Source organism: Cyphellophora europaea (genome assembly GCF_000365145.1).
Source record: "Cyphellophora europaea CBS 101466 unplaced genomic scaffold supercont1.10, whole genome shotgun sequence".
In the NCBI taxonomy this organism is placed as follows: domain Eukaryota; kingdom Fungi; phylum Ascomycota; class Eurotiomycetes; order Chaetothyriales; family Cyphellophoraceae; genus Cyphellophora; species Cyphellophora europaea.
Genome location: NW_008481798.1, coordinates 712,928 through 737,970, shown reverse-complemented (window position 1 = coordinate 737,970; position 25,043 = coordinate 712,928). Strand labels below are relative to the sequence as shown.

The 25,043-nt window shown below is 54.2% G+C and overlaps 14 protein-coding genes across 14 annotated transcripts; 7 read left to right on the top strand and 7 right to left on the bottom strand.

The window, feature by feature from the left end:
- Positions 1-421: 421 nt before the first annotated feature.
- On the top strand, positions 422-2,280 carry HMPREF1541_09375 (uncharacterized protein; the record flags this gene model as incomplete). Its single annotated transcript, XM_008714049.1, has 2 exons — positions 422-577; positions 727-2,280. The coding sequence occupies 2 exons, from the start codon at positions 422-424 to the stop codon at positions 2,278-2,280; spliced, it is 1,710 nt and encodes a 569-aa protein (XP_008712271.1).
- Positions 2,281-2,620: 340 nt separating this feature from the next.
- On the bottom strand, positions 2,621-4,125 carry HMPREF1541_09374 (uncharacterized protein; the record flags this gene model as incomplete). Its single annotated transcript, XM_008714048.1, has 2 exons — positions 2,621-3,924; positions 3,978-4,125. The coding sequence occupies 2 exons, from the start codon at positions 4,123-4,125 to the stop codon at positions 2,621-2,623; spliced, it is 1,452 nt and encodes a 483-aa protein (XP_008712270.1).
- A 294-nt stretch (positions 4,126-4,419) lies between these two features.
- On the top strand, positions 4,420-5,475 carry HMPREF1541_09373 (uncharacterized protein; the record flags this gene model as incomplete). The annotated part of the gene is made up of 1 exon (XM_008714047.1): positions 4,420-5,475. One exon carries the CDS (start codon positions 4,420-4,422, stop codon positions 5,473-5,475), a length of 1,056 nt encoding a protein of 351 aa, XP_008712269.1.
- A 300-nt stretch (positions 5,476-5,775) lies between these two features.
- HMPREF1541_09372 (uncharacterized protein) lies at positions 5,776-7,408 on the bottom strand (the record flags this gene model as incomplete). The annotated part of the gene is made up of 2 exons (XM_008714046.1): positions 5,776-6,472; positions 6,603-7,408. 2 exons carry the CDS (start codon positions 7,406-7,408, stop codon positions 5,776-5,778), a joined length of 1,503 nt encoding a protein of 500 aa, XP_008712268.1.
- Positions 7,409-8,032: 624 nt separating this feature from the next.
- Positions 8,033-8,529, top strand: HMPREF1541_09371 (uncharacterized protein; the record flags this gene model as incomplete). The annotated part of the gene is made up of 2 exons (XM_008714045.1): positions 8,033-8,080; positions 8,128-8,529. 2 exons carry the CDS (start codon positions 8,033-8,035, stop codon positions 8,527-8,529), a joined length of 450 nt encoding a protein of 149 aa, XP_008712267.1.
- An 8-nt stretch (positions 8,530-8,537) lies between these two features.
- HMPREF1541_09370 (uncharacterized protein) lies at positions 8,538-10,950 on the bottom strand (the record flags this gene model as incomplete). Its single annotated transcript, XM_008714044.1, has 2 exons — positions 8,538-9,875; positions 9,925-10,950. 2 exons carry the CDS (start codon positions 10,948-10,950, stop codon positions 8,538-8,540), a joined length of 2,364 nt encoding a protein of 787 aa, XP_008712266.1.
- Positions 10,951-11,252: 302 nt separating this feature from the next.
- HMPREF1541_09369 (uncharacterized protein) lies at positions 11,253-12,188 on the top strand (the record flags this gene model as incomplete). Its single annotated transcript, XM_008714043.1, has 1 exon — positions 11,253-12,188. One exon carries the CDS (start codon positions 11,253-11,255, stop codon positions 12,186-12,188), a length of 936 nt encoding a protein of 311 aa, XP_008712265.1.
- A 138-nt stretch (positions 12,189-12,326) lies between these two features.
- HMPREF1541_09368 (uncharacterized protein) lies at positions 12,327-14,288 on the bottom strand (the record flags this gene model as incomplete). The annotated part of the gene is made up of 1 exon (XM_008714042.1): positions 12,327-14,288. The coding sequence occupies one exon, from the start codon at positions 14,286-14,288 to the stop codon at positions 12,327-12,329; it is 1,962 nt and encodes a 653-aa protein (XP_008712264.1).
- Positions 14,289-14,691: 403 nt separating this feature from the next.
- HMPREF1541_09367 (uncharacterized protein) lies at positions 14,692-16,923 on the top strand (the record flags this gene model as incomplete). Its single annotated transcript, XM_008714041.1, has 2 exons — positions 14,692-14,877; positions 14,950-16,923. The coding sequence occupies 2 exons, from the start codon at positions 14,692-14,694 to the stop codon at positions 16,921-16,923; spliced, it is 2,160 nt and encodes a 719-aa protein (XP_008712263.1).
- Positions 16,924-17,363: 440 nt separating this feature from the next.
- On the bottom strand, positions 17,364-18,665 carry HMPREF1541_09366 (uncharacterized protein; the record flags this gene model as incomplete). Its single annotated transcript, XM_008714040.1, has 1 exon — positions 17,364-18,665. The coding sequence occupies one exon, from the start codon at positions 18,663-18,665 to the stop codon at positions 17,364-17,366; it is 1,302 nt and encodes a 433-aa protein (XP_008712262.1).
- A 773-nt stretch (positions 18,666-19,438) lies between these two features.
- Positions 19,439-20,070, top strand: HMPREF1541_09365 (uncharacterized protein; the record flags this gene model as incomplete). The annotated part of the gene is made up of 3 exons (XM_008714039.1): positions 19,439-19,468; positions 19,520-19,921; positions 19,978-20,070. The coding sequence occupies 3 exons, from the start codon at positions 19,439-19,441 to the stop codon at positions 20,068-20,070; spliced, it is 525 nt and encodes a 174-aa protein (XP_008712261.1).
- Positions 20,071-20,224: 154 nt separating this feature from the next.
- On the bottom strand, positions 20,225-21,574 carry HMPREF1541_09364 (uncharacterized protein; the record flags this gene model as incomplete). The annotated part of the gene is made up of 1 exon (XM_008714038.1): positions 20,225-21,574. The coding sequence occupies one exon, from the start codon at positions 21,572-21,574 to the stop codon at positions 20,225-20,227; it is 1,350 nt and encodes a 449-aa protein (XP_008712260.1).
- A 691-nt stretch (positions 21,575-22,265) lies between these two features.
- HMPREF1541_09363 (uncharacterized protein) lies at positions 22,266-22,665 on the top strand (the record flags this gene model as incomplete). The annotated part of the gene is made up of 2 exons (XM_008714037.1): positions 22,266-22,573; positions 22,623-22,665. 2 exons carry the CDS (start codon positions 22,266-22,268, stop codon positions 22,663-22,665), a joined length of 351 nt encoding a protein of 116 aa, XP_008712259.1.
- A 177-nt stretch (positions 22,666-22,842) lies between these two features.
- HMPREF1541_09362 (uncharacterized protein) lies at positions 22,843-24,600 on the bottom strand (the record flags this gene model as incomplete). Its single annotated transcript, XM_008714036.1, has 2 exons — positions 22,843-24,265; positions 24,314-24,600. 2 exons carry the CDS (start codon positions 24,598-24,600, stop codon positions 22,843-22,845), a joined length of 1,710 nt encoding a protein of 569 aa, XP_008712258.1.
- Positions 24,601-25,043: the final 443 nt, after the last annotated feature.

Here is a 25,043-nt window from a genome sequence, read left to right as displayed (position 1 = left end):
AGGCTTGGTCTCTGCTGTGTGGTGGGCGAGCAAGTTGAGCCCAAAGCCAGCCCGAGTTTAGGCGCAAGCACCAAAGCAAATGGGCACCCACTTGCGGCCTGAGCAGTCTCGTCACCCGCAGGCAGCCCCTCGCTCTCGCTCCTCGCTGCTTCTGCCACCCAAACACACCCGTCTATCTGTCACCATCGCGCCTTCCCAGTTTTCAGTCACGCATTCTCTTTCATCAAAATAAGTCGCACCACAGCACTTAATATTCATTCTGAGGACGCAGTCCATCTAAACTGGACCCTCGGAATCTTTTGACACCAATTTTAGCATTTTACGACCACCGATACGGTTTATCAAGGTGTGAGGTGGCCTCTTTTTTTCTCTTCTTCATGGTCGGGGCCGGCCTGCCAGCCGCCGTAGCGCTACTTCGCCCATGTCGGCGCGACAAAATCTTTCGCGCACTCGCCCCAAGAAACTTCAGTCGCGCCAGCACATTCAGATCGTCCGTGAGGACCAAGTTGATACACTCACCGATTTTGATGCTGGTCGTGCACCTATCGAAACTGGCGTCGAAAAAGCCGAAGAATCAGTTAGTTTGCCTCTTTTCTACCCTCATCTGCCTCTCACCTTGCCATGATTTTTTCGCCCTTCCCGTCGACACTTTGTCTTGGCATTCCATCGCCCTCTCCAGGCAACTATCGCGCCACCACGCATCACTCTTACTGACCTACAATCCAGGAATACCATCTTCAGCAAGCGATAAAAGCGTCGCAAGCTGACAAGCAAGATGCAAAACTTCGCGATGCATACATCCCCACTCCACCCATCATTGCCAGTGACATCCAGTATGAAGTTCTCTATCCGAAAGGATGGCAGCAGCCAGCGACCTACATTAGGTCATCGGCCACTGTCGAGGACTATTCTGGCACGCCGTATTGCATAGACGAGGACGATGAATTAGCTCTCAAGCTCATTAACTCGAAGTTGCAAGCAGGCCAGTCTCTTGTTACTGAAGACCAGTTCGAAAAAGTAATGAACTTCTTCGAGGAGGCCGCGCAGACAAGACAACCCTACGCAGCCGTCGATAGCCCGCCTGTTCTCGCACTCGAGGAGCTCGAAGAACAGTTTGATGACACTCACGATGCTGAAGTCCGCTCATTCACCAAGGTCGTGTACGATCATTGGGCGGCGCGTCGTAGCAACAACAACAATCGGGGCTTGGCTCCTCACCTGAAATTCGAGACTGGGCAGGAGCTGGATGACTCAGATCCGTATGTTTGCTTCCGACGCCGTGAGCTCCGTCAGATCCGCAAAACTCGCAACCGTGATGCTCAGAGTGCCGAGAAGCTTCGTAAGCTTCGTATGGAGCTAGAGGCGGCACGTAACCTGGTGTTGATGGTGAGGCGGCGCGAGTACAATCGGAGAGACACTCTTGAAATCGACCGTCAGGTGTACGAACAACGTCATCAATTCCGCGAGACGAAGCGCAAGCTAGCCATCAAAGGTGACGAGGAACTGCTGATCAATCAGAAGAAGCAGAAGGTGCCTCAAGGCATGACACCCAATCAAGCGGCTTTGGCTCAGCAGCTGCGTATGCCAGGTCTTACTCCTGGCGGACCAGGGCCCGACCTGCGCACCCTGGATGAGGTGCAAGCCGACAAGAACCGGGGTATAAATCAGGAAATATCCATCAACATTGAGAAACATGCCAGGTGGAATGAAGGATACGCAGATAGGACCAAGGCGCCACTTACTCCAGATTCCGAAGATGGCATTCAAAAGCCAGGTGACTTTCGAGAGGCGATGCCTGCCACTGAGTACCTGCCCACGCCGCCAGCTAGCAACCATGAGGAGGATGCGCAGAACCAGGGCGAGGCGTCTGTGATCGAAATGAAGGAAGAATCGGGTTCGTCAACGCCTTTCCGGTACGCCAGTCCAGCCGAGGACAGCGATACTGCGGCACCGATGCCTGCATTCCGTATGCGGAGAGGTCGAGGAGGTAGGATGCTGTTCGATCGGAGATTCCCCATTCGATGTCACCCTAAGCCAGATCATGGCAATCGGTGGAAGTATGACTCGGACAATGATGACGCTGACGACAGCGACGAGGAGCTCGACGTGACGAAGCAGATGGCGCAGCGTGCGTGGCTGGTAGGGACGAACCGCCCGCCAGATAACCAGGCTCAAGCCGCGTTGGTGGCCGCTCGCAAAGCTCAGATTGAGACGGTGGGCAGCTCCAGCCATCCAGGCGCCCCATCAACAGCGCAAGCATCCACATCGGCGGTCTCATAGACCAACGCTCACCTTTTCTTTTCCTCTTCACAAGAGAGCACAATTCAAAGACTCTCAGCTCTAAAAGAGCTCTGAACTGCACACAGCAGCTGTCACGAAGCATACAGGCGGGCTTCGGATGTACATGTACGATGGTCGATAGAAGCGTTGGATGCTACCTGTAACTCGGGGTCGGAACGGGTGGTCGGAACGGGTGGTCGGAACATGTGAGCGTTTTTTGGGAGGTCGGCTAGGACAGTAAATCATTCGTGATGCTCGCCATACAGCATATCCAGCGAGAAGGCCAGCGCCTTTGAAATGATATTAGACATGGGCAAAACTCCGAGATTATTCTTCCGTCTCAGCTGTGGGTCCTTTTTGCCTTCGAAGCCGTGGTGGCGGCGTTGGAGTGCTTCCGTTTTCGGTCAGTGTTGGCAATGTCGGTCGTTTTGGTCGCAATGTGATCTTGACAAAGCTTGATGAGATCCCGTAGGACCTCCTTCTCGCCGCAGCGTATGCGGAGGGCTGAAAGGTAGCGCTTGGCAGATGGGCCTGGTGGAAGGTGTGTCTCTGGATCGGCCTCGAGTTGCTTCCAGGTCTCGGCGTCTTCCTCGAGAGAAGTTTTGTATTCGGCCAGTCGTTTTGTGGCTACCGCGGAGAGCAACACGGCTTCTTCAATCGAGAGCGATTCGTCTTTTGACTTCGGTACCTTGGAGACGTTGGGATTGGCTGTCAAGGCTCGAAGCATCATATGAATGTCGCCTGGCACAGCGTCTTCCAATTTGGCGCCATCCGTTGGGCGTGGGAAAGCATACCCGTCATCGAGAATACCGATCTCGTCTAGTTGCTCCTCTCGCTTCAGCCACGTAGCGTTGTTCTTGGGGTTCTTCATGCCAGCGACTTCGACCAAGAGGTCATGGCTAAACTCGACAACATCATATTTAGCGTAATTTTCTGTGGTGTAGCCGTACATGCGAAGGAGATCTGAGCGTGGAAGTGGGCCGTAATCGTTGAAGATCTGCTGGCCTGCTTTGATGGCTTGAGTAGCCCTCATCTGAAGGCAGCCATTTTCCTGGTATAAGCGGGCATTGTTGCGATCGGCATCCGCATTAAACATATCGGCGAAAGGTACCAGCGCCTTGACAGGATCGTCTTCATCGTCTTCCTTGAACTCCTCACTATCGCCGCTTTCTGTATCCGAACCCTGTTCGTCGACGATGTCAAAAGCGTATGCTTGGATCAAGCTGCCAGCCATATGGCACAATTTGACCAGTTCGGCGGTCCTGGTTTCGAGGTCGGCGCCGTCAGTTGGGAACAGATCTTCGTTGACCAGCATGGTATCAATCATTGTTTCCCACTGGGCTTCGGCCTCTGCTTTGCCAATCTTGCCAACAACTGCACTAGCTTGAAGGTATTCCAGCTCGGTGTCGGTCCAATGCATCAAGGTGTCAAAATGAGTTGGTAAGACTTGGAAATAGGGATACCACTCGGAGTCTGTGTCCAAGAGGTACTCGTAGATGATCGTCACGATTAACGGCAGCCACTCGCCAGAATCAACGGTGCCGATGAGAGCGTGTGGCGGTATGTCGGAGCTGCTATGTGCCAGCACAGCACTGAGGGGGGTTTGACAGATAAGTTCATCCTCTGCAATATCCTGCACAGCAACTGCAGAACAAGTTAGTCAGTGTGTTACTTACGTTCAAGGAAGTGTCTCTCACCAACGCCTCTTCCGGCACCCATGCGCCTCATGTCGACAAGCTCGACCTTATCCGACAGCAACGTCCCTGGGCGTTTCTTGAACCATTCCACAAAAGCTGCGGTCCTCTGGGCGAAGGTTTCGCCTTCCTCGGTGGCGTCTGTTGCCATGATAGGCACAGACTGGAGAGTAGGACCAAAGAAAACGAGAAAGAGGTCCAAAATATGGGTGGGTGGTAGTGAGTACTGTGTGGGAAAGTATTCGATTGCAGGGACCGCCACGCAGCACTTCAGTATCCACATCGCCCACCACACTTCTCCGGCCGCAACTTATTCCGGCCGACAGCCGCTCCCCGCCGCGTTCTTCCACTGCCTGGTATCTGGCTGGGTACTTATGAATGATTACCCTCTGCTCCGGCTGCGACTAACATCTGAATTTCCAAAACAACCGTTGAGTCGCTCATCATGCTTGCTATAGGTCTCGAGGGCTCAGCCAACAAATTGGGTGTTGGCATCATCGAGCACCCTCTTCTCGGCAAAGGGCACGCTACAGCCAAAATTTTGTCCAATATCCGCCACACTTATGTCTCGCCGCCGGGTGAAGGCTTCCTGCCCAAGGATACGGCCTTGCACCACCGTGCGCATGTTGCCGACCTGGTGCGCCGGGCCCTCAAGGAGGCCGGCCGCACCATCGCCGACATAGCGTGTATCTGCTACACCAAAGGTCCTGGCATGGGTGCACCGCTGCAGTCCGTTGCCATTGCAGCGCGCACGCTGGCACTGCTCTGGGACAAGCCGCTTGTGGGAGTGAACCATTGCGTGGGCCACATAGAGATGGGCCGCACGATCACGCGCGCGATGAATCCGGTCGTGCTGTACGTATCCGGCGGGAACACACAAGTGATTGCGTATGCGAGCAATCGGTATCGAATCTTTGGGGAAACGCTGGATATTGCGGTGGGCAACTGTCTCGATCGCTTTGCCAGGACGCTGAACATCAGTAATGATCCGGCGCCCGGGTACAATATCGAACAACTCGCGAAGAATGGGAAATGGCTTCTGGATATCCCGTACGCAGTCAAGGGCATGGACGTAAGCTTCTCGGGAATTCTGGCAAGGATAGATGAGCTGGCGGCGCAGACGAAATCGGGAACACTGAAGGCGCCGGATGGGGGACTCATCACGCCTGAGGACCTTTGTTTCACACTACAGGAGACGGTGTTCGCTATGCTGGTGGAGATCACGGAACGAGCAATGGCGCATGTGGGTAGTACGCAGGTCCTGATTGTTGGGGGCGTGGGATGCAATCTGAGGGTGCAAGAGATGATGGGGATCATGGCTGAATCGCGGAGAGGCTCGGTTTTTGCCACGGATGAGCGATTCTGCATCGACAATGGGATAATGATTGCCCACGCCGGGTTGCTGGCTTTTGAGACAGGCCAAGTCACGAAGCTAGAAGACAGCACGTGCACGCAGCGATTCAGAACGGACGATGTTTGGGTGGGCTGGCGAGACGATTGAAAGACGCCCGTCTCCGAGAGCTCAAATGACCGGCAGGGAAAGAACACAAGGAGGACGGGAAACTGAATGGTATTGAACGCCATTCTCAGCCCGACAAGGCCAGCCAGGTCTCCTCGAGATACCCAGCTTACATGGCGATTATCCGATCAACAGGCCCAGGAAGTTCCCTTGGCGAAAAGCCTCCATCAAGATCCAATCGCAGCCTGACAGTCCAGATACTGGTCCCCGCGCCACGCTACCGAAAAGAGAGATGGTTAAGTCGTAGAGCATTCACTTATGACTTCGTCGGGTTTTGTAGCCTTACAGGCTTAAGACTTGCTGGGTTTGGGTACGGGCTTGAAGCTGATAGTAGTCACGTACTACAAATCCGTCAGTTATCTCGAAGTGGGGGACGATGCCTGGTAAACTAACCTTGTCCCTGTATCTTGTGGTTACACTGGTAGCCAGCACGCCGTTCTTAACGCTGCTGGTCATTAAGTGGTTCAAGACGGTGTGGTTAGGCAGGCCGAGGACACTGCTGTCGTCCTTATTCGGTAATTGACTGTTCAAGATGGCTTTACCGAGGAAGAGGGGCAATGTAGGCGGACCTGACAGGTCGCTGATAACACGAGCAGCATCCTGATACCGAGGATCATCGTCGGGGAGGTCGATGTCGCTTAGGGCTCGGGGTACGATTTGTCGAAAATCTCCAGGCTTGACCTCTTCGATAGTTTGGTCTGCATCGTGCAAAGGCTGCTCAACACCCTCTTCATCTTCCTCGGAGACCACTGCTGGATACACTACCTCGCGCTTCTCGGTGACTGTCTGATTACTTTCCCTTCTTGGCTTAACCAGGTCTTCCGTGGCAATCTCGACGTAGTTCACAAGCATGTTGTTAAAGTCGACAGCCGTGGGCAGGTCAGGATTGGTCATCATCACATCGTCGACCAGAAACATAAGATGATGGGTGCCCGGAGGCAGAGCAATCGTCACAAATTGACCCTGGTTGCCATCCTTCCTGCACGAAAACATCAGCATTCGTTAGGGGAAACACACACTCGTTGGAGCAAGCAGCTGCCTGAAAAGAACCCGAGCTAACCTCGAGACGGCAGAGTGCATAATGCTAGACAACAGGACAAAGAACTCACTTATGATGCATCCTGAACTTCTTTTCCCAGTTGGCAAATGTACCCGTCACGTAGACCCGGTGGCCGGGGCGGGTCCACTCAATCACAGTTTGGACTGTGCCAGCCCCAGGATCGGCAGCAGGTAGTTCCTCATCTACATCCTCCTCGTCTTGAGTTCCCAGGCTCATAACTGACGATTTCCGGCGCAGCGCAGACTCATCCGGTGCAATCGCCACATCATCGTCGAAGAGAGGGACATCTTGGGTTCCTTTGTTGACAGGGTCTAGAGTTGGGGATTCAGGAAATGCTGGGGCGCCAGCAATAGGCAATGGCATACGCTGAGGTCGTAGTTCCGCTGGTGGCACGTATCGACGATCATCATATGGGCTAGGCTCCGGTCGATCTTCCCAGTGCTTCTCAAGACCTTTCTTATCCAGACTGTCTTGCTTGCTTCTCGCAACTGGTACATTCATTGGGGTTGACGACTGGGGTACGGCAACGGGCGGCTGTTTAGGCCTATGCTCAAGCTCATCCCGCTTGCGCCGAGATGCTGTGCGACTGACCCTACTACTCCGGGAGCCGGATTCTGGGGAAGGAGACGCTTGGACATATTGCTGCAAATCATGGGGCTCGAAGGGTCGAGAGGAGGTTTGCGCGATAGCACTTGCTGGAGTCGCAGACGGGTCGGCAGGCGCTCCTCGAGTAAGGGAGACTTGTAAGGCTTGAACAGATTGCCGTCTATTGACCCTCTTATCCCTCTCAGCTTTGTCATGAGATGTCGCAGATCGCGAGCTGGAAGACTTTTCGGACGATGGTTGATTGCCCATCTTGAGCTTTGCGGGTCGGTCGGATAGTAAGAGTTCTTTCGGGTGTCGCGCGACCTCTGAACAGCGAAGGCGGGGGCCGGCCGTGCGCACGGTCAGGCTTCCTTATGACGGGAGGAAGTCAGAGGCTAAAGTCCACGGGTCAACAAGCATAACAAGGTCGCAGCCCGTGGATGACAATCTTCCAGCGTTTCCGGAGGCAGAAGACGTCAATTGTGTGCGTTAGAGAAAGTGTGACGTTGAGTGGCGGGTTCAAAAGCTAAAGAATCGAGCTGTGGGCGGTCGCTGGGCAGTTGGCGGAGGTGTTAGGCGGAGGGAGGGAGCGGTCGGGCGCTAGTTGAGGCCCGCCTTGGTGCCTGAAATGTGGAGCGCGTGCCAGCAGCATCCTCAACACGTTGCCTCACAACTACAGATCTCAAAGTCGCGCTTCTCGTTGCCCTCTGATACTCACGCCCGGTGGTGACACAGTCACGAGTGGTCTGTCCTATGGACATCGATGTCGGCTTTTGGCTGTCGATAGCCTCTGCCTTATTGTATTACACGGTATATCCCTTACTCGTCGTCGCAACATGGACATTCTACACCCTACGCGTGATTGCGAGTCCAATCATCCTTCTTGTCCATATAATGACCGAGGCCGTGCTCCTTCCACTGCGTTTCCTTGCACAATTTGAGGTACGTTACGTATTCTCCAGACCGATGAGACATACTGATGCACCTAGGCCATCTGGTACTTCTTGGGCGCAGCAGTCTTGGTCGGTGCATTCTTTGGGATTGCGCTGCATTTTGTGGGCCGTGTGTTGACAGTGGTCATTCCGGACCGCGAACCCCTGCCCAAAGATACGGCACCTACAGGCCACGATGCGGTGTCGTACAGAGCTGCACGCCGGGAAAAGAAGCAGAAGGATTTCGCCAAGCAGCAACGACTGGCCACCCAGGCAAGACTCATGGCGTCCCAACCATTACTCCAGGAAGCTGTTCGCGAAGCCCGACATCATATAACCGTTCCTGCCCCAGCCTCTTCGACTAGCAGTCCGTTGAGTCCGGGAACGCAGCGGCATGCACTATTACGTGAGACAATCCTCGAACACACCGACGAGGAAGATGACGACTCGATTTTTTAGAGGACCTCTCATCGCAGGCCTGCCTTTTTCAGTGCTTCGGAAAACATGGTTTTGCATTGCACCTGGCTGCCGAGTCGAGCACACAGCAGAAACGCTCCGCTGAGCTTGCGGTGAAGACTATATGTTTCTTCTGGTGGCGGCGCAAGGCGCTCCCGGACCATAACTGGAATAAGGCCACGAACGCGGTCGGTGATGGTCTGGTCTCGGAAATCATAGACGTCAGGCGCATCCGCCATGAAAGGCTCGGCGAGGGTAAGGACCGAATCGATATGGGCGTTGAGCATGGTCTTGGACTCATAGCCTGTCAAATATCCGAGCTCAATTGAGTAATCTTGGACCTCCTTGCGGTCTTTCCTCGAGGCGGAATCTAGGAGCTTTGTATATAATGTAATGAACCGCTCCGGATACTCTCGCGACGCGCCGAAGTCCAATAGCTCCAATTGGTTGGTCTCGCGGTTATAGAGGAAGTTGGTCCAGTTTGGGTCGGTCTGCATGTAACGGAACTCGATGATCTCCCGCAGGCAAAGGCGAAGAATTTGGGTCCCTATCCAGTCCTTCTGGTCCTGTGTGAAATCAGGAATCTTTGTAATGGCAGTGCCTTCCATCATTCCCATGGTCAGAACTCTCTTGCCCGACGCTTCCTGAATAATCTCCGGCACCTTGAAGACATCTTGCTCATCCGCAAGCAGATCCTTGAAGCGCCTCGCTCCTCCCGCTTCTCGCACATAGTCACACTCCCATCCGAGCTCGGTTCTGGCATTGGCGATGGTCTTCTCCAGATACAACCCTTTCGGAAGGAGCCGAGAGGCAGTCAGTAACAGTGAGAGATTATTCAGATCGGAGGAGATTGAGTCTGCTACTCCAGGATACTGAACTTTGACAGCAACACGCCGATCGTCTTTGAGGACTGCGCCATGTACTTGACCGATCGATGCTGCCGCCATGGGCTTCTCCTCGAATTGCTGGAATAGATCGCGCCAATTCGGGCCAAGATCTGCCTGAATGACTTGGTCCCTCTGTGAAGCCGGCATATAGTCGGCACTATCCTGTACTCGCTGGAGAACATCGTGGATCGGCTTTGGGAGCATTTTCGAGTCCTGAAAGCTCATCATTTGGCCGAGCTTGAGAGCAGCACCTCGCATCTTGGACAGCTTTGCGACGAGTCTCTCCATGTTGGCAGCACTCAACCAAAGCGAGCCATCGGGTCCCCCTCTTCGGCTGACGCTCTCACTGACGGCACCAAAGGCCATAGAAGCCGCAAGACCACCGTACTCGAAAATCCGCCCAAAGCGAGAGGAGGGCACACGGGATTCACGCATCTGATATGGCTGCGCTGAACTCATTGTCTACGGATATGCTGTCAGCTTATCAGCTGCAGGTTTGGACCAGCCCAACGGCTTTGCGTACCTGAGTCTGTTGCACATCCTTGGCCATGTCAGCTGCGAGTCTTTCGATGTCCTTCTTCTCGGCTTCAGCGTTTCGCTGCCGGATACGAGCGCTAGTGTGGAACTTCCTGCCAGCAACGCCACCCGGCGCATACTTTGCTTTGCCTTTGCCCAGCATGCTGGCGACCTTTGGACTTGAGAATATTTGAGATAGCTGCTCCTCTGACAGCTCTTGATCGTTGCCTTCGGCGTCGGCGTTCCCGTTGCCGGAGTAGTATACGTCTGCGTTGATATTCTGTGGGATATGAGAGTCCCCTGCTTGCACATCATTCTCGATCTTGGGCACACGCATGCGTGGGAGGCCAGACAGCACTGGCGAGGTTGTGCCTGGAGGCTGGTAGTAAACATCCTGCTCCTGCTCGATCTCAAACTCTCCCATGAGCTCTTCTGTGGGCGGCTTTGCAGCCCTTGCTGGGATCTGGTCTTCTGCCATACGTTGCGCTTCTCTTGCTTCCAACGAGCTCAGAGATCTCTGTGAAGATGGTCCTGGAATACTGGATCTTGTGGAGGATCGAACACCAAGACCCTCGTCGCCTCCTACAGGATTTTGCGCAGATTCAGCTGTAGGTCTCGTGTTGTATGTCTCCGGATCGCCATGTTCGTGTTGAAGCAAGTCGTCACGAGGAGGGATTGTCCCGTCGGGGAGAGGCCACCGATGCGCCTTCTTCTGTTCGATCTCGAGGTCATCTTGCGGCGCAGGGTCCACGGGATCGTTCTGCTTGGACCTCTTGTAGAAATGGTCTTGCTGTATACCTTCCTTCGCACCCAGGCCGCCAGCTTTTTGGGCTACCGACTGGCTGAAGTTCGCGGCAGCCGAGGCAAACGCGGGCGGTGCCCGAGTTCTAACGGCTTTGAATATGGAGGACGTCTGCGTATAGACAGCTGCTTGAGCGAGCCGAATGTCGAAGTGTCTCGCTGCTACCTTCCTCGAAGCGTTGAGCAACGCAATTGCGTCTAACACTCGCTTGCCCGACATGGTGGGCCAAAGATTGGGTCTAACGAACGACTACCGGGACATAGTCGAACAGGGACTGGAGTACTGTTGGGCTCCTTCAACAAGATTGATGGCGAAAAGGGCTTGATGCACCGTTTAGAATGAGGTTGCGAATGAGAAAGTCCTGACGCAGTTGGAGCAAAGCTACCGTACTAGTAGATCTAGATCGATGGAGCTTCGCTTCTCCACACTTCTGCCTCGTCTCTAGCTACACCATCCACATACCTGCATTGACGAGTTTCAACCATCCTTCGCACGGCCATCGTATCATATAGCATGACTTGATGAACGCGTCGGATGCCGAGCGTCTCCGAACGCAAGTCGCCCAGCTTGAGTTCGAGCTCCAAACTGCCAAACTTCTCTTAAAGACCGTTGAAGCGCGAAGCGCTGACCATTTGCCCAATGTCGATGTCCATCAGGCCACGAGGCCGAAGAACAACTATTTTGCCGTTCCAGTCTCTCTGCCGCTGGGACCATCGGTTCACAACTTGATGCTCCTCTCCGACTCGGCACTACCTTTGGGATCTTTCGCCTACTCCAGCGGCCTGGAGTCGTTCTTGGCTCACCACAAACCACTCCCTGAAGGAGGTACTGTCCTGTCCCTGTTCGACAAGTTCCTGAAGCTATCTATCCAGTCGGTCGCTCATACGAACGTACCATACGTACTGGCCGCTTTCCGAGATCCTCTATCGCTGATGGACCTAGACAACGATCTTGATGCTTCGACCCCGTGCACAGTTGCAAGACGAGCGAGCATTGCCCAAGGGAGAGCTCTGCTAAGTATATGGGAGAGAGCCTTGACCAAAACAGCCAGGCAACAATTCTTGGACAATGGTCTCGAGGCGGCCACCTGTGTCGACACCTTTGCTACAGATCTGAAAATCGCAGCTCTGTCACAAGACTCAGTGACTGTCAACGGTCACCTGGCTCCTATCTGGGGAGCCGTGTGTCTAGCCCTCGGCCTGAATTTGGAAGAAGCAGGCTATCTTTTCTTGCTAAATCATGCGAAAGCGGTCCTCAGTGCAGCTGTGCGAGCTTCGGTGATGGGACCGTACATGTCTAATTCAATATTGGCCTCGCAATCACTACAAGATCTGGTGAAGGAGAGCCTCGAATTGGTCTGGTTCCTACAGCCGGAGGATGCTGGCCAAGTGGTTCCTTCGCTAGATCTATGGGTCGGTCGACACGAGATGCTCTACAGCCGTATCTTCAATTCCTGAGCCAGCTAGGCCACGGAAGACGTCCAGTTTACTGTTTCACAACCTGTGTATTTAGAATGACATAGCCTCTAATGTCTAGTGTGGTTGCCAGAGTCAAACCGCCATGAGTGTCCATGAATGTCCGATGGCCCGAACACCTCAGAGTTCGACATCGCCAACATTGCCGATGCGCTCTTCCACGCCCTCCAAAGGCTTCTTGCCGCGGGTGCCTTTCTTGCCCGCCAAGCTAGCCCTGCTTGTACCGCTTTGCTCGCGCTGCTTCTGTGACTGCTTCTTCCGAGGCTGCACCGCTTTTCTGACAACCTTTTCGGCCAGTCCGGCAAAGCGGCCACCCTCCACACCTGGAGTTGACGATGGTCGCTCAACCTCACCTTCAGCAGCCTGGTCAGTTTCGATCGAATCCACAGGCCTGTCAGCATCGTCCTCGACAAAATGATCGCCTCGCTTAGCCTTCTCGTACTCTTCACGAATTCGCTTCTCTTCCGCTTCGAGCTCAGCCTCGATCTCCTTTGGGTCTCGCAATCCACTGACATCACCTTCGATCATCGCACCGTAGCTGTTTAGGTCAATATGCTCACGCTCAGCCAAGGCCGCTCGGATTCTGTGAAGATGAAGTCTCTCTTCACGCACGTATTTGGCTTTGATCTGCCGCCGAGTCCAGCCTCCACCAAAGAGGCTTGAAATCAGCTCAAAATCCGTGCCAAAAACGCGCAGCCCGTGATAGAACTTCTCTGTCAACTCGTCATTCCACCTGGTCAGCGTACGCAGTCCAGCTTTCTTGCCAATGCGGTTCTGGTTGACGTAATTGTAGATGCGTTCATCACTCTGAACCACAGCTTCGTCAATATCACGGGCACGAGCTTCGATGTTGTGGGCGAAGTCCACCTGACGGGATTCTTCTGCAATGACCATGCGACCATCCACAAGGATGAATTTCTCAACAGGCGGAGCAAAGTTTGACGTGTCATCAAGGACTTCATCTTCATCGCCTGCTCCTGTCGGTCTAGCCGCTTTCCGCTGAGCGGGCTTCATTTTGGCTTTTGAACGGTTATGCTCGAGTTTTTGGTCCCAGCGTTGTTTGATCTCGTCCCACTCAGTCTCAAGTCGCTTTCCGGTGTCCGAGCGCTTTCCGAGGCCAGTATCATTGGCGAGGTCCATCATCGATGTCTTTATTGTGTCAATCTCGTGGTCTTCGGCATCTTTAGGGGTCTGGCCACGGCGATGCCGCTTTCTGCCACGGTTGCTACTACGAACGGCCTTTGCAACAACGGCAGCTGCAGCGTCCTCGAGTGCTACACTTCTCGAAGCTCTTTGTCGGCTGCGGGGCGACTGTGACGCTAACTCCTCATACTCACTGTCTGGGTCTGCTGTTGAGCGATGCCCCGTACGGGACCGGGATGCACGAGTGCGCGTCTCGATTGAGTTGGCTAGCTCGGAGACTGCTCGCAGTCGAGAACTCACATCTTGCAATTCGGCATCGGTGCCAGGACTTGGTCCCTCACCAGAGCGGGCACTGCCCCTTCGAATCATTCCAAGCGGCTGCGAGGAGGTCGAGATGGCAGATGGGCCGGGTACAGGGCCTGCTTCGGGCGGCGCAACTCTTGGTCGCTTCGCCGGAGGTTCCGCAAAGTCTGGCACCGTATACGCGCTGTCTGTCGTTCCATTCTCGACACCAGATGCATTATTTTCGGCTTCGATGCGGTTCTTTTGCCGTGTGTTTGGGCTGGTATCTGTTGTAGCAACGATAGGAACAGCGCTCTGTCTTCGACGTTCGGGGCTCGCTACGTTAGCAATTGGCTGTGCTTCCGGTGTTGGCTCTCTTGCGCCCTCAATATCGCCTTCTCCAGCATTTTGCTCGGCTGCAGTGGCCGGTGGGGTCAGAGCAAGAGTGGTATCGCCAGCGGGACCAAGAGGTCCATCATCTGGTTGCAGCGTTTGCACAGGTTGAGTGACAGGACTTTGTGGTAGGCTTTCCGGAGTGAGCACACTCGCCTCTGTTGCAGCAGGCTTCTGTGAGTGGCGTTGCACGTTTCTTCGAGGGGCGGCTCTGGGAGTAATCTTCTGCCCTGGTTTGCGCACAACGGAGCTGAAGGACGACATCGTGGCGAACCGCTCTCAAGGCCTGACAAATCTTCCAATGTGAAAGCCTGTGTGCATTGCCTTCTTGAGCCTCAAGCACGTGGTCGACAGCAATCCATCAAAGTAAAGAATATACGAACGAGCAGCATCCACTGCCGCGCTGCGGACTGTCAGGGTTGGGGGCAGTGGACCCTGCGGCGACAGATAGCCACTAATCCACATTCACACTAGCGCGGGCCAAGTGCGGTCTCTCATTGCAGATTCTCGCTTTCTCGTTGACTTGAACCATCTCACTTCTTCACACCCATCTCATTGTCTTTCTGTATATTATTTTCTTCGAGATCTTCGCATCGCACCAGTGCGTCACCGCGACACTTGTCTTTCGGCTCTTTGTCATAGCCTCTCACTCAATATCTCAGGACTGATGACGGCCGTAGACCAGATCCCCCTTTCTCTCTCCCAATCTAGCCTCGTCAAGATGGAAGATAGAAAGCGTTCTATGCCATACGATGGCAGTGAAGCTCCTCCACACAAGAAGCAAGCAACAACCACCAATGGTGCTGGCAAGTCTCACATCGATGCTGACATGCCCTGGAAGGATGAACTCGAGGTAAGCCCCAATACGCGACAAACACTCCATCCTACTATTATTTTCGTTTAGCCGTGACTAATCCTCCTGCAGCGCTATCAAAAGGATGCAATCTACCGTCAAATGCGCGAGTACAAGCGCGAGCGAGACACCTTGTCGAGTCAACTAGAAGACATGCGAAAAAGGACCCAGTATCACGATGAACATATTCGCTCCATCGACGCCTGGTTCAAGCAGCTCATCAACGAAGTTAAACACATGGTACCTGGCGACGATGATCAGGACATGGATCTCGCATCGATGCCAACCTCGTTGCTATTCGAGGATCAGCCTCGATTCGCTAATCACATTTCCGAACGATCAGATGATATCCGCACCATGCTCAGTCGCCTATTCAGCAGATCGAAATCCTTCACACCGGAGGTGCTGGAGCTGCAAAAGCAAATATCCAAACTTCTTGCATCAGAACAGGCACATTTCGCCGAAGCGGATAGACTTCGTTCTGATTCTGAGAATCTTGAAGGAAGGCTCGAAACGGCTATTGAACGTTACGTTGTTGCCGAGAAGAAACTGGATCGTGCGAAGAGTCGTGCAGTGGCTGAGTTAGAAAAGCAAGCCATTCTCGGGCCTGCGAAAGCTGCAGATGATACGACCACTTCCAAGAAAGAAGAGCTCACCAATGGGGTTTCCGAGACGAGTGACGATCATGCGGAGCTCGAAAAGGAGCATAAAAAAGCTCTAGCGGTATCAGAGACGCTGAAAGCGCAGGTGGACAGTATCCGGCAGGAGAATTCCAAACTCCTGGCGCAAGTCACCGAGATCTCAGCCAAGACCGCCACCATGACTGACGATGATTACGCAAAAACTGAGCTCTTCAAGCAACTGAAGGCGCAACATGATGACGGCATCAAGAAGCTGAATGACTTGGAGGCTAGGATGGCTCAATTGAAGGACGAGAACAAGAAGTTGTCACAAGAGCGGACCAGCTTCCAGAACAAGCTCGATGACGAATCTCGCATCGTGATTGCCGAGAAGGATAACCAGCTCGGTATCATCGAGAAGGACCTGGCTCGAATTAGAGCCGAGCGCGACAATCTGCAGGCAGACGTGAGCATCAAAAAAGCCACCATGGACCAAGAGCAAGAAGCAAATCGCAAGATCAAGGAACTGAATGCTGCACTGGAGGACCGAGTAAAAGCTCTTGAATCGGAAACCGAAAGACTCTCAGCACAGGCAACCATGGCAATTGACGACGAACAATTTGATCAAATGAGTGCCGAGGATCTTCGGAGCAAGTATTTGGCTCTTGACAAAAACTACAAGATGCTGAGCGGCGAGCTAACGTCCATGTCAATGGCGTTTCAGCGGACTTCAAAGATTGCGAATCAGAAAATCGATGAGCAGAGGACTTTGGACGAAAAGGTGCAGCGATTGTCAGCAGAAAAGGCCAAAGCGGATCAGAAGTACTTTGCTGCGATGAAGAGCAAGGAGACCCGGGATCAGGAAATCCGTACGCTCAAGCTACAGACCAGCAAGTCTTCCGAGATCTTCAATCAACTGAAAGAGGCGGATGCGGCATCACGGACGTTGCTTGCAAATCTCGAACGTCAACTCGGGGAGATGAAGGAAGGTCACGCATCGAAGGTATCGGAGTGTCGCAACGCTCAGCAAGAGAAAGCAGTGCAGGATTTGGAAGTGTCACGTCTCAACAAGCAGGTCGCAGAATTGAAACAGCAGCTGGTGGCAAAGGACAGCGAGAATTCCAAGAGAGCCACCGCCTGCAACGAAATAGAGCTCGAGAAAACCGAGCTCACGACTACCTTGGGACACTGCCGCAAGGAATTGGAGAAGTGGAAGTCCAAGTCTGGCCACTCTGCTGTCTACGATGATCTCCACACGATGTTATTTTGCCATTGCAAGAAAAACATGAAGAATGCGGTTATCAAGACATGCGGCCACGTCATGTGCTTCGACTGCATCAACGAACGCGTGCAGAGTCGGAGTCGCAAGTGCCCAAGATGCAGCAAAAGCTTCGGCAGCAACGACTACATGATGGTGACGCTGTGAGCGCTGATCACAGAGAAACCGGCCACAGGGGGTCGGCGAAGATGTAACAATATAGACTGAAGGTAACGGTTGAGCCCGGAGCTCCAGATCCAACAACCCACAACTCAGGATAAACCCCGTCGATAGCTCGACGCCGTCCAGCATAGGTCACCATGCCCACTGCCTCGAGGCTTAACAGGGAATGTGCAAGACATCCACAGGTAGAAAACGGAGCCAAGACGCAGACTGCACGGTCCTCGTCAAGTTTCATTCAATATTTGCTGGAAGTCATCTTTCCATGGTTCCACTGGGAACTGAGATAGTAATGGCAATGTTTGTCCTCACCCCCGTATAGCTTGTCTTTAGTATCCGAAACAAGAGCCCTGCCCGGCGTATGTCATGGCAACCTGTACACTTTTGAGATGTCTCTGCTTCCTCGTCATAGATCCGGGTATCAGTTGTCAATCGTCCTTCATATCCACATCCTCGCCTTTGACCGCTTTGGCGTGGTCCACCAGCTGCCCCTTCTCCCTACGCACATCCACCTCACCCACCTCGTCTCCCTCGTAGCCATCGCCGTCTCCATCGTCATCATCGTCTTCCGCGTCACCCTCGCCGTCTTTATCCGGATTCTCACCATCCCCTTCCTCCATGCCCTCGATGGCCGGGTAATGCAAGTGCTTCCAATCCTCGATTTCTTCGGTCACGCTCTTTAGTCTGTCCCTGACGCTCTCGACCGCGTATGTGCCCAGCAGCATTCTCAGCGGCGGATAGCTGGAGTGGCCGAGCTGCCAGACCAGCTCGGCGGCCTTGACGACCGACGTGGGCTGATTGTTGCCGTACCACTGCACGAGGCGCTGCGCGTGCTTGGCGGGGGCATCTGCGCTCGAGTACGGAGCTGATGGTCGCAGTACCTTGAAATGCCCGTATAGTGGTAGATCCGCGTCACCATGCGTTTGCGTTTGCGTTTGCGTCGTCTGGCCGGCAGGCGGCTTCAGCTTCGCATTGGTCCTGCCACCGCCACTGCCGCTCTCCACAGGACTTGATGCCGAGTGCACGTCGTCCCTCCTGAGATGGCCGGGTTCTACTAGCGTGGGCTTGATGTTGTACTGATCGACCTCGTAGAGCATGCTTTCAATTAGTCCCTCCACCGCATACTTGGTCGCGCAGTACGGGCCCAGGCCTGGCACACCCAGCGCGCCCGAGGTTGACGAGAAAATCAAGTAGCGACCCTCCTGTCTTTCGCGAAAGTAGGGCAGTGACAGCTGGATGATGTTCAACGTGCCCATGAAGTTCGTCTCGAACTGGTTGCGGATCTCGAACTCGTCCTGGTCCTCGCATGCGCCGATGACGCCGTAGCCTGTGCAATTCGCAATGACTTCGATGCGACCGAAGCGCGCCATGGTCTTGTCGAGCACCGCGGCAACGGTTTCGCGGATGCGCACGTCGCACAGCAGGCCCAAGAAGCGGTCGTTGGCGGCTGGGTACCAGTCCTGCATGGCCGTGATGCTGGTCTCCGAGGTGCGTCCCACGGCGCAGACGAGATCATTGTGCTGCAGTGCGGCCTTGACGATGGAACGGCCCATATGCCCCGTGGCGCCGAAGACGAGCCATACCTTGGGCGAAGGCGGATTTGTGGAGGACGGGGGGTCCGTCGTGGCGGGCAGAGTGAGCTTCGGATCTGTGGTGAGGTGGGATGACTGGGAGAGACGACGCTCGGGGGGAGAGGTTTGTGCTGTTGGTTTGGGGCAAGTATCGGGCATTATATGAGCCCGAGACGGCGGCGGCGGAGCTCCAGTGGTGTGAGGAAGAGATAGGCGTGAGAGCCGGTATCAGGGTTGATGGGTCCGGGAGTTGTCAAGCATCTTCGGCAGATGCGAGAGCAAAACGGGCCCCGTCCGGCAGGGCAAAGAGCCTCGGAGTATTGAGGGCGATGTGTTGTGCACGTTGCCCTAGAGCGAGGATCGCAATAGCCGACTGCTTCTTCGCCAACTAATTGAGAAAGGTGTTTGGTGAATTCTAGATCAATCCTGTGATGGCTAGGTCGGGCGGCCGCCTCGTCCACCTATCCAGTGCTAGCAGCGATTGACTTTCTAGGACACTTACCAAAGGATGCACGTATATTGCTAGGTGAAGTTAGTCAAATCGTTCGCTGTGCTATTCTGCGTCCTCTTGCCGTGGTAGGTAAGCATCACTGTTACATGGTTGGCTCCCGGCTTTTTTGCGGTGCTCCGCGGCGGTCGAATCTGGCTTTGGTAAGGCTGCCCACCACCTGGAGATCGGTCCCTAGGCTGGGGGCGTGACGTAGCATCAGCCACTGAGTGGCTCTCCTCGACGACTGCGAACAAAATCCTTTTACATATTACACCATCCCGCGCCGGCCTCAATTATGCTGACTACCAGTCTGATCCAAATACGTCTGACCAAGGTTTGAGGATTTATAGCTGTCTCCTATTTCCTCCTGTCTTCCCCCCTAGACCTCACACGTGGCACACCTGAGCCTCAACTCACCACGCAGCTACACCCCACCGTCACAATGAAGGCATATTGGTTCGACAACGAGGAGGTGCGCACATCCACATCGTTGTCCGACTCACCATGATTGACCCTGTCACAGGGCGACCAACGCCTCCCCCACGATTCCCAGAAGCCGGTAGATCCCTCATACCTGGCCGCGCTGGGCGTCCTCTACTCGTCGCACCCGGAGCTCTCCACGGTAGACGAGCTGGCCAAGGAGCGCGACTACAAGAACCGCGACGAGATCACCGTATCGCCCAGCGCCATGGGCGCCGTCTACGAAGACAAGGTTAAAATGTTCTTCCACGAGCACCTGCACGAAGATGAGGAGATCCGCTACATTCGCGACGGAGCGGGCTATTTTGATGTGCGCAGCGAGGGCGACCAGTGGGTGCGCATCCGGCTGGAGAAGGACGACTTGATCATCTTGCCCGCTGGCATCTACCATCGCTTCACGACCGACCAGGATAATTATATCAAGGCCATGCGCTTGTTCAAAGACGTACGCTTTCGCCCGTTCTCACGGCCCTGGCTGGCACCCTGACTAATTCGTCGCAGGAACCCAAATGGACGCCCTTGAACCGGGGAGCCGAAACCGATACGAATGCTCATCGCAAGGCGTATCTTGAAGGGAGAGATGGTGGCAATTAAGGCTGACTGGCCCACCAGCAGCACATACCGAGAGCTAGAGCTCCCACATGAGCAATACGATTGATGAGTTGTCTAAAATTCGAAAAGTATTGGACATCAACCACCAACATGCTTTCAGTTCCCGTGTCCTCAGAGTGCTGAAATGAACCATACATCAAGAAGGCAGTGACCCTGGCATCCTGAGACCTGGCCCCGGGCCATCCTCTTCAGCCATGATGACCTGACTGTTGCTTCGGTCCCTCGTGGGCCTCATGTATGGAGACCTTTCTGCTCCTTGATTGCCTCCCCTCCTCCTCAGGCCCTCGAAGATCATTTCCGCTTCCTCCTGACTCGGGAAGCTGTCTAGCCCGCTTCTTCTTCTGTCCTTGCCAGTGGCCATGCCGCTCTGGCCCGCGCTGCTGCTTGGTCGCCCATCCCCACTTCCACTGGCCGTCTCGTCCTCGTGCCCCTCTCTGACCCTCACCTTGCCCATGCGTGGCCACATTCCTGGGAGCGGTACAACTTGCACACGAGGTTCCACCACACGCTCCTCAAACCACGCCTGCGCGCGCGCCTCCACCAGCTGGGCAATTTTGGGAATATCCTGCAGCCGCGAACGCGACCCGATCAGGCTGCGTACTGACAAATCAAGTCGATAATCCGGGAGGAAAGAGAACGCAAGGTTCGTCTTTGGCTTGCCGGTTGGCTGAGCAGGAGGCTCTTCACTGGTGGCTTCTTCGGTAGCTGGCACAAAGCTGATGGAAAGAGTCCCGGAGAAACGGACAACAGAGACCGATAAAGCTACAGGGAGTTTCGCGGACAAGGCTTTAGGATAGTTCAGAAGTAGCGAAGTTTCAATCGCTAACGTGAGGTTGTCGTCGGATACGTCTACGTCGACAAGAGCTTGAAGACGGCCGCCTTGCGGGTCGGACAAGGAAGGTGGCGAGGATATGATGCGGACGTTGCTGAAGATGGGGTACTCCTCGCCCATGGAAATTTCTGTGATCTTGATAGGTGATATGAACGAAGGTCTTTTGGAAGGGTCATTGAGGGTCGCTTCGAGGGAGGCGAGAACGGTGGGGGTGCCATTTGGGTTGAACAGAGAGGAGGCAGTGACGCGGTACTGGGCGATTGTCTGGGCGATGAGTACATTGAACCAGTCGAGCGATTCAGGCTGATGCGTGCTGTGGGCGTTGGAAGGATGTGGGGAGTAGTATGTCTTCCGCAGGATGGATTGTGGGCTTGTGGCGGTTGCCGCAGCGGGGCGGAGAATATGGGAGGAGGCCTTATGTTGCAGCGTTGGATGGGGTGATTTCGATGAGGAATGGCTATGTAGGGAGGGCGCTCGGTGGTGGGTTGCAGTGTGCCTCGGTGGATGGAGGGTAGGCGGCGAGGGCGCATTGGAAGAATGAGCCGACGGCGTCTGTGGCGCAAATATGAAGAACTTTATGAAGGCTCCGATCAGTAGAACGATTGTCAGCTGTCCCAGAAAGAAGCCCTGGGTGAAGGTGAGGGTGGAAGACATGACCGAGGTCGCGAGGATGTTGAGGAAGTGGTCGCGACGCGAAGGTTGCGGGCTCGACACCAAGTATCTGTGCTCATTCCGGTCGTCCTATCGTAGTCCTCCAGCTTGTGGCCATTGTTTGGGGTTCACTGTCACCGCAGTTCTCTCCTGCTCGCCAACAGACTGTACACCATATACACAGCGGGCCACTGACGCGGTCGGATTTTGCAGCGCTTGTGGATCAGCAACGTTAAGCATAACTTTTAGGCATAGGCCTGCATCTCTGGGCTGTCGTCATTGTAGCCCTTGTACAGGTTCGCGAGGGGCAGGGCGAATTAGCACTGCAGGGGCAACCTGGTGGGGCAAGTGCAACGCGCGGCGGCTCAACGAAGTACTTTGAAGGCCAGAACAAGCGAGCCAGCCGATCAATGTATTGCATATAATTATTGCCAGAAATTGATACCGGCGAGAGATGTCGTTTGGACGAATGCATTCAATTTGGGGAGGGGGGCCTGAGTTCGGAAGGGGAAAATCATAAAGGGCGGCTGCCGCGGAGCACAAAATTGAAGATGGCAGTCGTCCTTTATTACACCCCGAGGCCTCCCGTACTTTCATACTACTCAAGCCTACAATGGACATATTTTCTTCTATACCGCGTCTTCCCTTCCTATTTGCCTACGTCCTGCCAATATTTCTGTTGACAGTGTTCGTAATGTCGGTTGCCGATCCCCAGGGCCTGGCCAAAACCATGGGATTCAAAGCTTCACCCGAAAAGGGGCCCAATTTGTTCACCTACGCATTCGGGATTCGAGAGCTGTCACTAGCTGCGGCATTGTTAGCACTAATCGCCTACAACGAATGGCGAGCCGTTGCAATTCTCCTGGCTTGTATTGGCATCAACGGCACGGGTGACTTTCTCCTAGTCGGGCTGAAGGGCGAGGGATGGCTGCCAGCGTTCAAGACACACGGCATTCCAACATTGATCGGCTCCTGGGCGGTGTGGCAAATATGTCAAGAATTGTAGTAGAGCCGATTTGTGAATAACTCTGTTCAGCTCATCCTTCATTAGGATCGAGAATAAGGATGCTACTGTAATTGGGGCTCGTGTCTAGAAGACGGCCACTATTCCTCGAGACTCCATGCAGTCTAATAATGCAGACATCCACCCGTTTTCCGAACACCGTACCATGCAATGTAACCATGTCATCTGTACAAGTCGCTAGAACTTTCTCTCAGAAAACTCCGGAATAATGCTTAAGAGATAACGCGTTCTGTGCCGTGCGCGTCTTTCAAGTCGTGCTGCTGGGCTCAGACGGTTCCTCCTTGATGGCAGGGGTGGATGTGCCACTCTTCGGCTTTCCACTCTTGAGGATCGAATCGATAAGATCTTGCGTGGCTGCATTGCAGCTACGGTTCGAGATGTTGCTAGACGATCTAGCCAGCGGCGCACTCGTCACGGTCAGATTGACGCCGCTAGCAATCGAGCTGACAGTGCTTGCCCGACCGGTTGCAGCAAGACCTCTGATACTAGGAGCAGGAGTATTCTCTGGACTTTCACCTGGAGGAGACTCGCCAGTCGGGCTGGGAGTCGGCAGTGGAGTATGGGTGCTTGATCGAGGCCGAGTCACAGCGTACTGCGCGATGAAGTCGGTCTCCTCATCCGGATCGGGCCACGTAGCAAATTCGGTCTTGGTTAGAAAGGGATGATCCAGAAGCTGCTTCGCAGTCCACCGTTCCTCCGGGAGCCAGCAGATCATCTTCTTGGCGAAATCGATGAAAAGTTCGCGCTCCTCACCCTTCATGAATTTCTTGATCTGTGCATCCCACGTGCAACGAGCATTGATCAGCTTCGTTTTCCTGAGTTCACCTTTCTCATTGAAATAGGTAGCCGATGTTGATCCTCTCTCAAGCAGCTCTTTCGGTGGCGGGCCGAGAAGCGCGACCATAGCTCCGAGATGCTGGTCGGAGTGGTATTTCCCTGGCCCAGTTGCAATGACATCGAACAGGCCATCCTCTCCAACGATGTCCCACAGCATGACACCAAGGTTCCAGATGTCGGTTGGGTACGACCAACCCGCGGTGAGAATGACTTCCGGGGCTGTAAAGGCGTTGGACTGGATCGGCTTATTGTTCTCCTGATCTCCCCACTCGGCTAGGCCGATGTCGGTGATTTTGGCACTCTTGATGACCTCGTCAGTGGGTGCGACGCCAAAATCACTTCGCTCTTTGTAGATGATTCGACCATGGGAGTCTGGCATTTTCCGGGCTTGAGGATTCTTGATGAGGTCTTGGACAAAGTTTTCGAGAACTTCCGGGTTGCCTAATCCCATCATGATGTTGTCGGCCTTCAGGTCAGTATGGACAACACCGCTGGTGTGCATATAGTCCAGACCTAGGAGAAGAGAGGGCAGTAGCAGGCGTAGCTTGGCACCACTGAATCTCGCGTTGGGCCATCTCCTCATACACTCATCGATTGGCTCTCGAAGGACGTCGTACACGATGCAAAGATGCTCTGGGGAGCGATCAAGACCGTGCCGAGGACCTTTGATCCTGAAAGAATCAAGGGAGAACCGGACATGATTGTAGCCGGGATGAGTCGGATCTGCCGTAGCGAGGCGCTCGGAAATCTGTCGTCGAGATTTGAAATGCTCAGTCGACAGAGTGTTGACATTAATCTTGATGGTCACATATTTTCTGGAAGAGCTTGGAGTACTAATTGTTATCAGCAGGGTGTTGATGAGATAGAAAGAGTATGCTTACGCCTGAAGATCCTTCGCAAGCCACACGGTTGCAGTCATACCATGACCTAGCTTAGCCAGGAGTTTGTAGCGATTGTCGAGGATCTCATCGAGCTTGGCAGGGTAGAATGTAAGGGCATTGTACTTGGGGTTGTTCTCTTCGTCGATCTTGTCGTTGGAAGAAATGATCTTTACTTGTGGTGGCGTCACTGGCTTAGAACTGAACAAGTGCTTGACGCTTCTGCCATAGTCGTGCAAGTGGGACGTAGACCGATGAAGGACCCTGGAAGGCCGGTGCTCTGTTTCCATGGTGGTGGAACGCTGGTCACGTGCAGTACTCACACGTCTGAGAGTTGCAGCAGAGTCATTCTGGTCACCGGTAAAGGGTCGTTGTCTACCGTTGGGAGTGCGAGACATGGTGCATGTCGCTTCTGATGACGACTTTAATGTAGACGGGGGTCCGAGCGGCTCGTGCAGAGTAACTGAATAATCACAGAAAGCCAACGGCTGGTCGGAGAGCGAAACGCAAGGAAAGCTGCCGACAGAGTTTTGAAATCAGAGAATGAAGGCCGACTGCCGGTTGGCTTTCTGGACCTTCCTTGTCAGTTTTGTTTTGTGATCGAATTGTGCCAGAAGGGGCTCATAGTTGTAAGTTGGGCCAGAGTGGAGAGTGTGAGAGTAACGTACAAGAGTGGGAAGGCGAAATCTCCGTTGCAGCCAGGCTCTAGTACCGGCTAGCCGAACAGTCCGAT